Below are 16,031 nucleotides of genomic sequence, written 5' to 3' on the forward strand. Positions count from 1 at the left end.
TGGGTGGCAGAAAACAGAAAGGAGTATCCTGGATGATAAGCAGGAACCCTGAAGAGGAGCAAGGCGCAACCTGCCCCATGCTGCAACATTTTGTTGCAGCTCCTCCCATTTGTAAATATTTGCATGCTCGTGTTGTTCTCCTACCAACAGTGTTGGGGGGGTGATTTATAGAAGAAAAGGGGGGAGGGGAGGCAGCGGAGAAGCCCAAAGCACAGCATGCAAGTTAAGGAAGGAATTAAGACGATACTGTATTCAGAACACAGAGCTGCCAGAAGCGAACCACCATTGGGAAAAGAAAACACGACATAATATTTAAAAGCAACAAAGTATTAGAAGCCTGCTTGAATACAAATGCCGGCTGCCTGGGGGAAAACTCGGCATACCTGCTTCATTTAACTCCTTAAAGCCGATTACAGTACTGTAATGCGCAACGGATCCCTACGCACTTCCACCACTCTTGCCACGCACATGGATGACTGCCCACGGGAACCGGAAGTGAAAGCTACGCGGACCTCTTGGCTGATGCTATTATCTCTTTGATTGGGAGGAAGGAAGGAAGCAAGCAAAGAGCAACTTACGTCAGCAAACTCCGGGCAACGTGTCCGCTCGTGCCCTCCGAGCCCTGGCAACGGCTCGGCCGAACCCGGAAGAGCCCGCGGGCCGGCGAGCTCTATGGCTCGCCTGGAGCGTCAATCAGGGGAGGGCGGGGCCTAGCCGCCTAGCAACGTACGCAGCGCGGAGCAAAACCGTGGAGGCGGGTTAGGTGGGCGTGCAAAGGCGGCGCCTCTTTCCTGCCTGCAAGTTTCCTCGAAGATGAGAGTGAGAGACTGGGAAGAGGAAAAGGGAGGAGGGGGGGGCTAATAATTGTTAATCCACACCCTTAATTAACTGCAAATGAGGGATAATGGCTTTAAAAACCCTGGTTGCATCGGGTGGGGTGTTAGATATATTGGGGCTGTTACTAAATTAGGGTTGAATTGCATCTTTGGAAATTTGCTGTAACTTTAAAAATTGCAGGAAATCACTTTTTAATGTGCATTTTAATCCATGGGTTTTCTTTTAGTATTTGTGCATTCCAGGGCCTGTGTAATTTTATAATCTGTTTTTTTTTTTTTTGCTTCTAAGTTTTCTCTTTTTATTTGGGGTCTGTGTGTGTGTGTGTGTGTGTGGTTTTAAGGTTTTCACGCTAAACTATTAGGTCCATTTTTCACATAGTCTGGTCCTTCCCCTGCCCACCCCCCTAATATTCTTAAGAAGTTGCAGGTAGGTGTTGGTCTGCTGTAGTCGAAACAAAATAACAAAATTCCTTCCAGTAGCACCTTAGAGCAGTGTTTTCCAACCTTTTTTGGGCAAAGGCACACTTGTTTCATGAAAAAACTCACGAGGCACACCACCATTAGAAAATGTTAAAAAAATTAACTCTGTGCCTATATTGACTATATATAAAGTAATTTTTCAATTTTTCCCACGGCACACCAGGCAACATCTCGCGGCACACTAGTGTGCCGCGGAACAGTGGTTGAAAAACACTGCCTTAGAGACCAACTAAGTTTGTTATTGGTGTGAGCTTTCATGTGCATGCACACTTCTTCAGGTACCAGATATCTGAAGAAGGGATTTTTAGTTTTATTTTGTTTATTCTTAAGAAGGTCTCTTCTCCAGTCTTCAGAGAGTGGCTGGAAGTGGGGAGGCAGAAAAAGTTCCTCCTTTCCTTCCACTTTGTAGTTTTAATCTGAAATTTTAGGCTTTTCACGTGGTTGCGAACTGCCGTGTGCTTTTTGTGATGTGGCAGCATATATAGATCGTTAATTGGTTTGTTTGTTTTTTAGCACACTATCCTTAATATTAACTCGCCTTTCTTCCCCCCCGACAGACTTTTACTGATAAAAACAGAAGCAGCTAACAGTGCTTGAGGAGGAATAATTATTTTTTAATTAACAATTAAAACTGTATTTAAATATAAAAGTTGTGTTAGAAGCAAACGGACAATTACAGTAAAAGCAGCACGGCACCAGCCCTTTCAGTAAAATTAATAGCAATCATAATTTTCATTGTGGCAATAAAAGGAGCACCTAGACATTTCGTTGTGGCGACTGTAACCTATGTTTAAGAAAGTGCTACAGGTATTTGGCGATTAGCTTATGCACCTGAGTTTCTTAACACTGCCTCACCCGTCCCAATACTGAATTAACAGCCGCAAAAGGGTGATTTCTTACCATTTTGTTGTGGACAGTGAGACGCCATAAGCAGCTCCGTCTAACAGCCTACGAATGTGACGCTCTGAGCCAGAGCCCGGAAGGGGTCTCATCCTTGATACAGCCTTTGGGTCAGAGCCAAGGGAGGCGAGACGCCCACAGAGGTCTTTACCCAACTTACCGGACGAAAAAGCACCCCCGAGGTACAGCCGCATGTGGTGGGGGGCTGGAAATGTGTGGGCGATCTCTGCTAAATATCAGGTGGTGGGGTTTCAACTCGAGTTTGGGGGAGGCCATGGGCAAAACTCTTGCTTCCGTGAATCGGCGGTGGGCAACCTCTTTTTTAAAAATTAAAATTTTGTTTTTTATTTGTGAACTGAATAGATGTTTATTCCCGAGCCATCAGTTTCTGCTTCTTCAGTTTCTTTTGAGATATCATCTTCTTTTGAGAAACTTCCTCTTCTGGTTTAGGGACGATTTGCTCCTTCTCTGTGAGGATCATCTCAATGTGGCAAGGAGAACTCATGTAGGGGGTTAATGCAACCATGAGCCCTGTAGGTCCGCCTGCGCATTTTGGGAGCTTTGTTAACCTGAATGTGCTCAATTACCAGAGAGTCCACATCAAGACCCTTGAGCTCAGCATTGCTCTCAGCATTTTTAAGCATGGGCAGGAGGAATTCGGCACTCTTTTTTGGCCAACGCCCCTGTGTCCAGCCCCACTGCTTGGCCTGGGCACATCTACCAACGCCACCATTGTAACGACAGAATAATAATAATAAATTATTATTATTATTATTATTATTATTATTATAATTTATAACCCGCCCATCTGGTTGGGTTTCCCCAGCCACTCTGGGCGGCTTCCAACAGAATGTTAAAATACAATAATCTTCTTGTTGTTGTTGTTCAGTCGTGTCCGACTCTTTGTGACCCCATGGACCAGAGCACGCCAGGCACGCCTATCCTTCACTGCCTCTCGCAGTTTGGCCAAACTCATGTTAGTAGCTTCGAGAACACTGTCCAACCATCTCATCCTCTGTCGTCCCCTTCTCCTGGTGCCCTCCATCTTTCCCAACATCAGGGTCTTTTCCAGGGAGTCTTCTCTTCTCATGAGGTGGCCAAAGTATTGGAGTCTCAGCTTCAGGATCTGTCCTTCTAGTGAGCACTCAGGGCCGATTTCCTTGAGAATGGATAGGTTTGATCTTCTTGCAGTCCATGGGACTCTCAAGAGTCTCCTCCAGCACCATAATTCAAAAGCATAAATTCTTTGGCGATCAGCCTTCTTTATGGTCCAGCTCTCACTTCCGTACATTACTACTGGGAAAACCATAGCTATACGGACCTTTGTTGGCAAGGTGATGTCTTTGCTTTTTAAGATGCTGTCTAGGTTTGTCATTGCTTTTCTCCCAAGAAGCAGGCGTCTTCTAATTTCGTGACTGCTGTCACCATCTGCAGTGATCATGGAACCCAAGAAAGTGAAATCTCTCACTGCCTCCATTTCTTCCTCTTCTATTTGCCAGGAGGTGATGGGACCAGTGGCAATAATCTATTAAACAATAATCTATTAAACATTAAAAGCTTCCCTAAACAGGGCTGCTTTCAGATGTCTCCTAAAAGTCTGGTAGTTGGATTTCTCTTTGACATCTGGTGGGAGGGTGTTCCACAGGGCGGGTGCCACTACCGAGAAGGCCCTCTGCCTGGTTCCCTGTAACTTGACTTCTCTCAGCGAGGGAACCGCCAGAAGGCCCTTGGCGCTGGACCTCAGTGTCCGTGTCCCGGCAGAACAATGGAGGTAGAGACGCTCCTTTAGGTATACTGGACCCAGGCTGTTTAGAGCTTTAAAGGTCAGCACCAACACTTTGAATTGTGCTCGGAAACGTACTGGGAGCCAATGCAGATCTCTCAGGACCAGTGTTATGTGGTCTCGGCTGCCGCTCCCAGTCACCAGTCTAGCTGCCACATTCTGGATTAGTTCCGAACACACTGCTTCTTTAGGGTCACATCCTTCAAGTACTTGGTAGCTTTCCGGATGTGCATACCCTTGGTAGCCTGGGCAGTCTCATGTGTGTTCTTAAAGCGAACATGAAGGTTGGACCCCCTTGACTTGCATGATTTTGTGGGTTCTCCAGATCAAGTGAGTAGTGGACCATTTTCAGAGCTTACCTTACAGCCACAAGGTGGAAAAAGTGGGCAACCTCAGTTGGGCAAATTGCTGTGTCTCAGCTTAACCCGCCTCGCAGGGTTGTTGGGGTGAGGAAATGAGGGCAGGAGATGTTTGCGGTTGAGGGGCAGCCCTAGGAAAAGCCTTCCCCTTACTCAGTGTCCTCTAGGATGTATTAAAACTACACCTTAAAGGGGCATTGTCATTCGAAATGGCCCTATTGGCCAGGACCAATGTGGTGCAAAACATCTGGAGGGTACCAGATGTTGGGGAAGGGTGTTGGAAGGCTGGAAGCAGATGCTGTGGTTTTCCTTTCCAGTCTCCGTGGGCCACCAATTCAGCATCACCGACTACTTTGGAAGCAAACCCCAACCGCCTAGATGTGCAGCTGTCGTGGCAAAAGACAATGAGAGCAAACGCGAGGTAGACTTCCTGGAATCCTTTTTCGCTCGCGATGACTTCTTAGACCCGGAGGACTCCTGCTCTGTTGTCGGGGACGGCGGGGGCCCAGCGGCTTCCAGGAAACGGCCACATTTCTCCGAGAGCCCCAGCAACCTCCGGGCGGGCAGTGACCAATGGGACCAGGATAAAAAACCATCACTGGAGCAGTTTTCTGAGCAGCCCTGGGCTGACGGAAGCCTCAAGGCGGATGCCAACGACTTGGAGACCGATCCTCTGCCAGATGCGTGTTTTGGGCTCTTAGGGACCCCGTCTTGGGAGGTTCCCCAGGGAAGCATGGAGAAGCTGCCCGACGAGGTTCTTAGGGAGATCTTTGCCCTTGTGCCCGCGGCCGATCTCTTCCAGAGCCTCACCTTGGTGTGTCATCGCTGGAATCGGATCGTCTCTGACCCGCAGGTGAGCGATGCCTCCTCATCGGTTGTGTTAGAAATTAGCCAGTCATGTTTTGAGACTGGCACAGGCCCAACTGCGACCACGTGGAGATCTCTGGGTGCCAAGTTGGCGACTGACATCTCCGTCCGACTGGCCCCTCCAGCTTTCTCAAGCAGGTAAGCAGAAAAGCTTATTTATTGCATTTACTGTCTATCACACCTTTTTCCTCCCAAGGAGTACATGGGGAGACGTTCGCCTGGCACCTTCATTATACACCTTTAGGCGCCAGGGGAAAATGTTCCTTTTTAACCAGGCCTTTGGTTGATTTGGCATCCTATGCCCTTTTAAAATGTGGGGGGTTTTTTTGGTTGGGGGGGGAGAGTTATTGGGTTGTTGTTTTTATTTTGATTATATATTTTGTGGTTTTATATTTTGTTTTTTGTTCTGCAAACGGCCCTGAGACCTCTGGGTATAGGGCAGTATATAAATTCGATAAATAATAATGATACATGCTTCACACACACCCCTCAGTTAATCCCCACAACGACTCTGTGAGGTAGGTTAAGACAGGGGTCAGCAAACCTTTTCAGCAGGGGGCCGGTCCACTGTCCCTCAGACCTTGTGGGGCGCCAGACTATATTTTGAAAAAAAATACAAATGAATTCCTATGCCCCACAAATAACCCAGGGTTGCAATTTAAATAAAAGCACACATTCTACTCATGTAAAAACACCAGGCAGGCCTGTGGGAATACACTTCGTGGATCCGTTAAAGATCCGCGGTTATTTGTTTATTTTAATGATTATTATGCACTACTTTTCGTATCCTTCCGTTTTGGAGTCAGTGAGCACTTTGCCATTGACTCTTACTTTCACTTTCACTTTTAACGGAGGCACTTTACCAATGGAATTACTCCGCCTAAAATTGTAGTTCCAGAGGTTTTCAAAGTTATCAATGGACGTTTATTCTGCTTCCCGCCTTTTTGGAGGGCAGCAACAGTGGTTTTATTGGTTAATATATTGATCGTGATGTCATACTCGTTCATCAATAAAAGGCTGAGGCTCCCCGCTTAGGCACGTTTTGTTCAGTTGGATCTCAGTTCATTTAGTTTTAGTTTAAGGGCTTTTTGGGAGCGGGTTGGACGGGTTGGATGGTTTTATGTTAGTCAGAGTATAGTTTGCGGAAGATCTTTCGGTAAAGGTTTAGTTAGGCTTCTAGACCTAGCATAGGGCTAGATCGCGGAAGATTATTCGGTGTAGTTTTATTTAGTTTAGTATCGCGGAAGATTTGGCGGTGTAGGGACTGAGAGTTTAGGGAAAACTTAGCATAGGGCTTAGAACAGCAAAGTGCAGGAGCCTATGCGGGTCAGCCAAAGCCATAAAAGATACTCCAGTGTCTGTCTTTATTGGGGAAAAGGTTTATTTAATTTCATTTTAAAAAACGTCAGGGGTCTAACTTCATGCTTTAACTTTGCCCTTGGTTTAGTTTCTTTTGCTTTAAGTGATAGTGCAGGAGGTCCAAGTCCAGTTTCGAGGCATCCATTCAGATTTGAGGCATCCGTTCATTTTCGAGGCATCCATTTATTTTCGAGGCATCCACTTACTCACGCACCTTTGGAACCATTACCGTCTTACTCACACACCTTCAGATATTGAGGCTTGGCCGGCGCCCGTGCCCATACGCACGCGGAACGCTGGCCGCTTATCCCCGGCAACTGGTATCTCGTGCGTGGGTAGCTTAGACTCACGCACGGGAAGCTCCAGCACCGAATCCCCGCACAGGCCCCACAAATAACCCAGAGATGTATTTTACTGTAAATAAAAGGACACAATCTACTCATGTAAAAACACGCTGATTCCTGGACCGTCCGCAGGCCGGATTTAGAAGGCGATTGTTCCAGATCCGGCCCCTGGGGCCTTAGTTTGCCTACCCATGGGTTAAGGGATCTTCCTGGCTGAGTGGGGATTTGAACCCTGATCTCCCAGGTCCTAGTAGGACACTCTGACTACGACCCCCCACTGGCTTCCTAGAGTACTTCTGCTATCGGGCAGCTCTATAAATTAAGTAGGAAAGCAAAATGTCTGTAAGGTCCGCTGGATGGTTGCTTGCGAGTAACCAGGCAAGACTCCAAACCGTCTTTTAACAGGTTTATTGTGTGTGCTATTTACAGTGCAGAACTACAAGTTCATGTCTGTATCAGTCACTCGCAGAATCCGGGAGTGGCCCCTTCCAGCTGTGACCCCAACCTAAGAGTTTCGGTATCCCAAATCTCCGCCTCCCCTCTTTGCGTTTCACCCCTCTGCGCATTTGGGGCGCCGGAAATGGCGTGCCTCCCTCCTTGCCCGCTGAGCGAGGGGAGTGCAGGGTCTCTCCAACATCCCCAGAGCCTCTGCTCTCAAGACCCAAAACTGCTGCCCCTCCCTACTGGAGACATCGCTGCCACCTCCGCTGGAAGAGGAGGTGTTGCTGATCAGGTGGGGCCGGGGCTCTCTGTAGCATCCCAAGAGCCCTTCCACAACCCTGCGCTGAGCCGGGGACAGTTCCCTGACAATGTCATTTAGAATAGGATGTGAAATATTTCCCCTGAGTTTCTTTTACTCTGGATTGTTTCATGGGATGTTTTAATGTGTTGTAAACCGCTTTGAGATCTTTTATCTGTTTGAAATCTAAAGTGGTACAGAAATGCAGAAAATGGCACATAGACTGTGTGTTGTGGCGACCCAGGTTTAAGGTGGCGTTTGACGATATATGAGTTCCTAACGCTGCTTCTTTCGCTCCTCCGGGAGGGAAGAATGAATCCTGCAAAAGAGATGCAGTTTATTTATTTATTTTAAATATATTTATTAGTTTTTCAAAACGTCAACAAAACATATAAAATCAACTAATACAACAACTACAAACGCCACAATTACAAAAACAAAAACTTATACACACTACAAAAATACAAAAATGAAAAACAAAAAAATTATTTCTTAAAAGCTGCTTCTTTCCTTAACATTGTTGCTAGACTTCCTCACGTCTGCCCTTCCTGCGTTCATTGTCCTTCATCTTTAGTATTTTCTTTACATTGTACCAACCATATTTTCCAAAAAAAGTCTTTTCTGTTTCTTAAATTATTTACTTAATTCATTATTTCACATTTCATTAACACTTAACATAATTCTAAATCTGCAGTCTTACATTTCTTCCAAGTTCTTTCTAAATTTCAATCTTACTATATTTTTTCAAATACATTTTAAATTTCTTCCATTCTTCTCCCACTGCGTCGTCCCTCTGGTCATGGAGTTTCCCGGTCATCTCGGCAAGTTCCATATAGTCCGTCATTTTCATCTGCCATAAGAGATGCAGTTTACATCCCTGAAGCTGGAAAATGCATAAATTAAACTTCGTTTGGTTTCAGAAAGGAGCTGAATGCTTTGCTTTGGTTTTTTCCAGTTCGTTCCTTGGAAAAAACTGTACTACAAGTATCTGAAGTCTGAGGCCCAGGCCAAGCTCATTGTGAGGGCCATCCTGCAACGATATGACCTGACCCCCATGCAGAGCCAATTTCCGCTGGGGTTTTTACGGTGAGTGGTGCTTCTAGGGTGAGATGTGATTTAAATCAAATTGATTTAAATCACTAGTCAGTAAGACCTGATTTAAATCATGATTTTTATTTTTACAGAAAGACTCATTTCTGCTGGTATAATCTTAATATTTACAACCAGAGGAAGGTTTCATTTTTGGTATAAGAAATTGTCAGAGTAGTTTTTACAGTTATATCAAAAAGTTACTGATTTGGTTATACTATAATAAATACACAAGACACATAATTACAAAATTATGGTGAGGTTTAATAAGTTAACTGTTTATATCAAATCTATTTTACACACCTATAATAATTTTACCTTTATCCTATTACACAAAATCAATTAATATCATACTTAAATCCTTATATATATTTTTACCAAACCTCGGCTCCTAGGCGCTTCTGAACCTTTCCTAAACCCTGCCAATTTTCCTAATTAAACTAAATTTACTCACTTAAATTTATTCTTTTTTCTACACCCTTCCCTCCCTCCGGCATCGAAATTTTTAGCTAATAATTCTTTACATATTCCACTTTAAGCCAGTATCCAGATCCCAGCATCTTAACCAATGTAGACAAAAAATGTAACAGAAGACAGTCCTGACCTGGTGTCTGGGGGTGGGGGTCGTCCACTTACACCATTCATTTTTTGCTTTGTTTCCACACAGGTGTGTTGCTTCTGCGAAGAGCCATCACTGCTGGGACCCCGGAGCGATCCGCCAATGCTTGACAAACCACTCTCTGTTTCCCAAGGCAGAAGCCTGCCTTGCCAGCTGGCTTCCTGAGCTGTCGAGCCCCAAAGCGGGAGTAAGTGCGGCATGCTTGTTCTCTCCGCCCTCTGCATTTGTTGTTGTTCAGTCGTTCAGTCGTGTCCGACTCTTCGTGACCCCATGGACCAGAGCACGCCTATCCTTCACTGCCTCCCGCAGTTTGGCCAAACTCCTGTTAGTAGCTTCGAGAACACTGCCCAACCATCTCATCCTCTGCCGTCCCCTTCTCCTTGTGCCCTCCATCTTTCCCAACATCAGGGTCTTTTCTAGGGAGTCTTCTCTTCTCATGAGGTGGCCAAAGTACTGGAGCCTCAACTTCAGGATCTGCCCTTCTAGTGAGCACTCAGGGCGGATTTCTTTAAGGATGGATATGTTTGATCTTCTTGCAGTCCATGGGACTCTCAAGGGTCTCCACCAGCACCAGAATTCAAAAGCATCAATTCTTCGACGATCAGCCTTCTTTATGGTCCAGCTCTCACTTCCGTACATTACTACTGGGAAAACCATAGCTTTAACTATACGGACCTTTGTCGGCAGGGTGATGTCTTTGCTTTTTAAGATGCTGTCTAGGTTTGTCATTGCTTTTCTCCCAAGAAGCAGGCCCTCTGCACCTGGCAGTATGTGGCCGTTGAGCCCGGCGGTGCTTACGTCCGAGTAAACATGTATTGCCTTGTACCCTAGGAGAGTTGACTGTTCCCTGGTGCTTCAGCTCTCAGCCCGCTTTACCATTTGCGTGTGTGTGTGTGTGTTTACAGGTGAAACTCGAAAAATTAGAATATCGTGGAAAGGTTCGTTTCTTTCATGTTGTAATTAGGCCTGGTAAATTGCATTTCTAAAGCCGAATAATAATAATAACAATAAATTATTTGGACCCTGCCCATCTAACCGGGTTGCCCCAGCCACTCTAGACGGCTTCCAACATATCTAAAAGCATAATAAAACATAAAAATCATCTTTGTGATGAACCTAATTATTGTTTTTTTTTTAAAAAAATACATCCTTTCCAGCCTCCGTATATTTGGGCCATATTTGCTACCATCGTGCTGATGTCTGGAGGTGTCTGTGATGTCCAGGAGCTGGTGGCTTGTGTTAGGAGACCCAGCTCCAGCCTCTCGCTAGTGGACATCATGGAAGTTCTGTACTGCATGGCCACTGTGCTGTTTGCCATGCGGGATAAAAAGATTCACATCAGCAACAGGTACGTCATTAAATTTTAAAAATTCAATTCGTTGTATATCATCTCCCAGAATTCTTTTATTACTTTACAGTTCCACCACATGTGGTTAAAGGTGCCTTCCTTTTCTTTACATTTCCAGCAGATATTTGAACTTGTCCTATACATTTTTGGCTAATTTACTCGGGGTTAAATACCAGCGATACATCGTTTTCTTTTAACGTATTACCGTATTTTTCACTCCATAGGGCGCACCTGACCATAGGGTGCACCTCGTTTTTACAGGAGGAAACCCAGAAATTCTTTTTTCCGCTTTTCCTCCTCTAAAAGCCCTGTTTTTTTGAGGATCAGCTAAAAGTTTAGCAACTTTTTTTGCAAAGGGGAAAACCCTGTTTTTTTGAGGATCAGCTAAAAGTTTTGCAGCTTTTTTTGCAAAGGGAAAAGCCTTGGGTTTTTTGAGGATCAGCTAAAAGTTTTGCAGCATTTTTTTGCAAAGGGAAAAGCCCTGGTTTTTTGAGGATCAACTAAAAGTTTTGCAGCTTTTTTTTGCAAAGGGGGAAAAGCAAAGCTCCTTTTGCAAAGGGGGAAAAGCAAAGAGGAAAAGCCCCATTTTTATGGGGTTCAACTCACATTTCTGCAGCTTCTAAAAGAAAGGGAGCCTTTTCTACAGTTTCCAGACAGATAATCTAATCAGCCAGTCACATGTCGCTGGGGAAACAAACAACCTCCCTCTGCAGCATATTCAACAAAGGAGGGCGGGGCTGAAAGGGAGCCGGGACTCTTATCTCTCTCCTTATCTCTTGCTGATCAGCTGCTGAGCGGGGTCCTTTCTACACCCCCTTTTCTCTTTGTAAAATAAAAAGCATGATCCTCTTTTGGCCACCGGGCAATTCAGCTCCAGGGACCACCATTCACTCCATAAGACGCACAGATATTTCGCCTTACTTTTTAGGAGGAAAAAAGTGCGTCTTATGGAGTGAAAAATACGGTGCATGCTGTGAATCTGGAACCCCCTTTCCATGATTTTTCCCCGTGCTGACATCTGTATATTGTTACCTAAGTTTGTTATTTCCAGCCTCGCTTATGCCGTTAGGGACCCCTTTCGATTCAAACACTCCTCTCTGCGTCCTTGTAGGTTTCACTACAGCATTTTCTACTGCCTCTATCTCCTGGAGAATTCTAACAACGGCATGGCAGTCGTTAAGCCGGAATGGGGCAGCACCGGATACGAAAGAGGCCCTCAGTGCAGGTACTTCCGGTCTTTACGTCGAAAGCTGAAATGAACTGCGGCCGTTGCCAGCTTTCCTTGCAAGCCCTCCTGAATCTCCCAACGTTTCAAGTTCATTGGATGAGTTCTAGTGCGACAAAAGAGAGAGGAAAGCTTTCCTGCATCGGCTTTCTCCCTCGCGGGGCAGGGTGGGGCTGCCGCAGATTCAGAGAACGGGGGCTCATTTGAGCGCCGAGTTTTAGCATTTCATTAACCCATGTCGGTTTGGGTTGTTTTCTTCAGCAGCCCCGATATACGACTCACTTGTGAACAGATGAAGATCTTAAATCAAGCAATTGCACCAAGGGAAGTTATGAAGATCATCGCTTTTGCAGGTAAGGTGGCTTAAGTCGACACAGAATCTCCTCCTCCTCCTTTGGCGATGACTTGTAGCCAAGTAAGATTGTCTTCCATAAACACGGTCTTAGCAGTGAGTCCGTAAAGTGACCGTGGAGGCCAATTCTGGATCCACACATCCTCCCACAGTGGGGACATTGGTTTCCGGGTGGGAGTGGATCACAGTGAGGGTTTGCCAAGCGTGCCTTCCTCTTAGCACGTTTCTCCCTTGCGTTCTGAGTTCGAGTGTTTTCAAAGCCCATGACACCTTTGGTAAAGGCTGTTCTCCAACTGGAGTGCTCACAGGCCAGGGTTTCCCAGTTGCCTGTGTTTATACTACCTTGTGGCCTTAAGCGCACAGGCTTTATAATGGCCGCTTGGTGGCACATGGCGCCTTTTGAACTCTCCCTACCCTCTGGTGATGGTTGTGGCATTTTTTGGTGGCAATTCCTTGGTTTATTTAGGCCATACAAACTTACTTAGTATATGTAGACCAGATTTATAAAACATTACTAGCTGATCCGGCCAGGTGTTGCTACGGCTGATTTTGTGAAATTGAAGAACTTCCCCTGTTCAACTTCTATCTACCCATTCTCCCCCCCCCCCGTTTTTAATTACCCTCTTTTCAGGCCCCCCCAATCAACTTCCATCTGCCCCTTCTCTCCCCCCCCGTTTTCAATTACACTCTTCCCCCCTTTTCAATTACCCTCTTTTCACCCCCCAATCAACTTCCGCCTGCCCCTTCTCTTCCCCCGCTTTCAATTTTTTCACATACCCCCCGTTTTCAATTACCCTCTTTTCCGTTCCCCCCGTTCAACTTCCGTCTGCCCCTTCTCTTCCCCTCCGTTTTCAATTACCCTCATTGCCCCCCCACGTTTTCAATTACCCTCTTTTCGCCCTCCGCTTTTCAATTACCGGTTTGCGATCTCGCAAATGGCCAACGGAGCTCTGCCAGGGGGAAGCTGTATTAGCTGCAGTACCAGTTTAGCCGTCACTAGAGGGCAATGTTTTGCTGGTGACGTGTAATAGGGGCGCCGGTTTTTTTTTTTTGGCGTTTCTTCTGTATTTTAGGTATGACAGGTGTGGTTTTTTTGAAATTTAATTTTGCCAGATTCTTCTCTGATGGTCATGGAATGCTGTGCCCTAATTTGATGCTGTTTGGTCCAGCGGTTACGGAGCAAGGTGGTAACCGCCGCGCACACAATGGGAACATTCTTATATATAGAGAGAGAGATTATTATTATTATTATCATCATCATCATCGTTATTTTGTCATTATTATGCTGCCCTTCATCACATGATCTCTTTTTATTATTTTATACTACATTACTACAAAAAAATATCATATACATTAACATACATTTTTCAATTTTGTCTGTCATAGCCGTGACTTCCCTCAGACCTTCCACATGGCATTCAGAATTATATCTTAATATTATACTTCTTTAATCTACCATTGTTTACATTATCATAAATTTCTTACCACTCTAACTACCATAATTACAATAATATTTCTACACATTACCGTATTTTACGCTCCATAAGACGCACTTTTTCCCTCCTAAAATGGAAGGGAAAATCGCTGTGCGCCTTATGGAGCGAAGGCTTCGCTCCAACTGCCTCCCCACATCCCCTGCCACGTTCGGCGGGAGGTGGGGGGAGGCAGCAGCGATGTTGCTGGATCATGCCAGCACCTCCGTTCACCGAAAGAAGCTTCTTTCGGCGAGCGGAGCTGCTAGCACGATCCAGCAACATCTCCGCTGCTTCCCCCGACCTCCCGCCGAACGCGACGGGAGATGGGGGGAGGCGGCGGGGAGCAAAGGGGATGTTGGTGGATCGTGCCAGCAGCTCCGTGAACGGAGCTGCTAGCACGAACCACCAACATCTCTGCTGCCTCCCCCCACGTCCCGCCGTATTCGGCGGGAGGTGGGGGGAGGCAGCTGCGATGCCTGCTTTTGGGATCGGTGGGCGGCAGGGAGGTTGGTAGAGGATTTCCTCCACCACCCCACGCGCTGCCCTCCAATCCCAAAAGCAGGCTTTTGGGATCGGTGCAAGGCATGGGATGGTGGAGGAAACAGCGGGGATGCTGCTGCTTTCTCCACCACCCTGCGCCCCAACGCCAAAAGCAGGCTTATCCCCTGTTTCTTTAAAGGGACATGGGGAGGAGGGGAGAAACCTTCTCCCCTCGTCCCCATGTCCCTTTAAGGAAGCGGGGATGAGCCGCTGTGAAGGGAGAAGGGGCTTCCCCTCCAGCGCTCCCCTCCGTGTTTTTTAGAGGAGGAAAACCAGGAAAATATTTTTTCCTGGTTTTTCCCCTTTAAAAAACAAGTGCGTCTTGTGGTCCGGAGCGCCTTATGGACCGAAAAATACGGTAACTACAAAGCTTCTTGAAGTCCTATTAGCGTATTCAACTGCGAATTGTTTGTCAAATAGTTCATAAACTTTAACAAGTCTTTGATGAATTTCTGGTCCCGCTGTTCCCGGATTCTTCCCGTCATTTTGTCCAGTTCTGCATATTCCATTCATCACATGATCTCAGGGCAGTTCACAAAATAAAAATACAAGATGAAAGCACAAGTAAATAATTCAGAGAACCCCCCCCCCCCTTCCCACAGACACATTTAAAAGGCTGTAGAATATGAATAAGTCAAACGCCTGGCTGAAGAGTAATGTTTATATATGTTATAGAATATATATTTATTCTGTATTTTATAACATATAAAACATGTTGAGTCCCCATCAGGGAAAAAGCCAGGGTATAAGTACATACGTAATCAAAAGGAAGATAATAATATATCTGAATGGGCAGAGCATAGCCAGCTATTGCTTCAATATCTAACCAGATCATAGCTCTTTATCTAAATGAGTCTTGGGGAGACACCTGTGGCCTTTCCACCTGTTGTTGGCTCCCATCCGCCCCAGTCCACGTGGCCAGCGGTCGGCCGCCCAGCAGCTTTTGGAGGGTCTCAGCCGCTCCAGCCACGATCTTCGCTACAGTTTTGGAACTATGGAAAGAGTTTCCATTTCCTCCTCAGGGACAGGGAAGACTTCCACCCTGATCAGGTACGCTGAGAGATGGTCCAACCTCAGATTCCTGTACCTGGCGTTCAACAGGACCATCGCGGATCAGGCGGCGCAGAAGTTCCCCCAAAACGTGACGTGCAGGACGGTCCACTCCTTGGCCTTCGCAGAAGTCGGGAAGCAGTAAGTGGCAGCCGTCTCACGGGTGTGCCCTGGTTAAATGCAGGAACACAAGAAGCTCCCTCAATGGCCCATCAATGGACAGCATCCTGACCTTGCAGTCGCCGACCAGATGCGTGTGGGGAACCAGCAAGCAGGATCCCTAGCAACTGGTCTTCAGAAGCATTGCCGTCTCTGACAAGTGGAGGCAGAAACAGAGCCATCCTGGCTAGTAAGCTTTACAGCAGGGCGGATTTGATTTAAATCAAATCAATCAAAGTCAGTAAGACTTGATTTAAATCTTTTTTTTCCTTTTTTTACAGAAAGACATTGCTGCTGGTATAATCTTAATATTTACAATCAGATGAAGGTTTCATTTTTGGAATGATAAATTTTCAGATTAGTTTTTTACAGTTATATCTGAAATTACTGATTTGGTTATACTATTAGAAATACATAGGCAGATAATTATGAAATTATTGTGAGGTTTAATAAGTTAACTGTTTATATTTGGACAATGTTTCTGCTGTATTTTATTGGAAGGAGAAA

General features: G+C 45.8%; 2 protein-coding genes across 2 annotated transcripts in view; one reads left to right on the plus strand and one right to left on the minus strand.

Annotated features, from left to right (window-relative positions):
• The first annotated feature begins 738 nt into the window (after positions 1-738).
• FBH1 (F-box DNA helicase 1) overlaps positions 739-16,031 on the plus strand; it is a 41,117-nt gene continuing 25,824 nt past the window's right edge. Inside the window, exons 1-9 of the mRNA XM_033162703.1 lie at positions 739-819; positions 2,234-2,398; positions 4,676-5,211; positions 8,623-8,753; positions 9,424-9,562; positions 10,533-10,723; positions 11,835-11,948; positions 12,210-12,301; positions 15,338-15,506. Of these exons, the coding sequence (XP_033018594.1) occupies position 819; positions 2,234-2,398; positions 4,676-5,211; positions 8,623-8,753; positions 9,424-9,562; positions 10,533-10,723; positions 11,835-11,948; positions 12,210-12,301; positions 15,338-15,506 (1,538 nt within the window). The 5' untranslated portion in view covers positions 739-818. The remainder of the gene's footprint in view (positions 820-2,233; positions 2,399-4,675; positions 5,212-8,622; positions 8,754-9,423; positions 9,563-10,532; positions 10,724-11,834; positions 11,949-12,209; positions 12,302-15,337; positions 15,507-16,031) is intronic.
• Positions 2,546-4,364, minus strand: LOC117054166 (60S ribosomal protein L17-like). Its single transcript, XM_033162704.1, is given in 4 exon segments — positions 2,546-2,727; positions 2,729-2,963; positions 4,171-4,312; positions 4,315-4,364. Coding segments are annotated over 4 exon segments (552 nt in total). The 5' UTR covers positions 4,346-4,364; the 3' UTR covers positions 2,546-2,583.

Source organism: Lacerta agilis, chromosome 10 (genome assembly GCF_009819535.1).
Source record: "Lacerta agilis isolate rLacAgi1 chromosome 10, rLacAgi1.pri, whole genome shotgun sequence".
Classification (NCBI taxonomy): Eukaryota; Metazoa; Chordata; class Lepidosauria; order Squamata; family Lacertidae; genus Lacerta; species Lacerta agilis.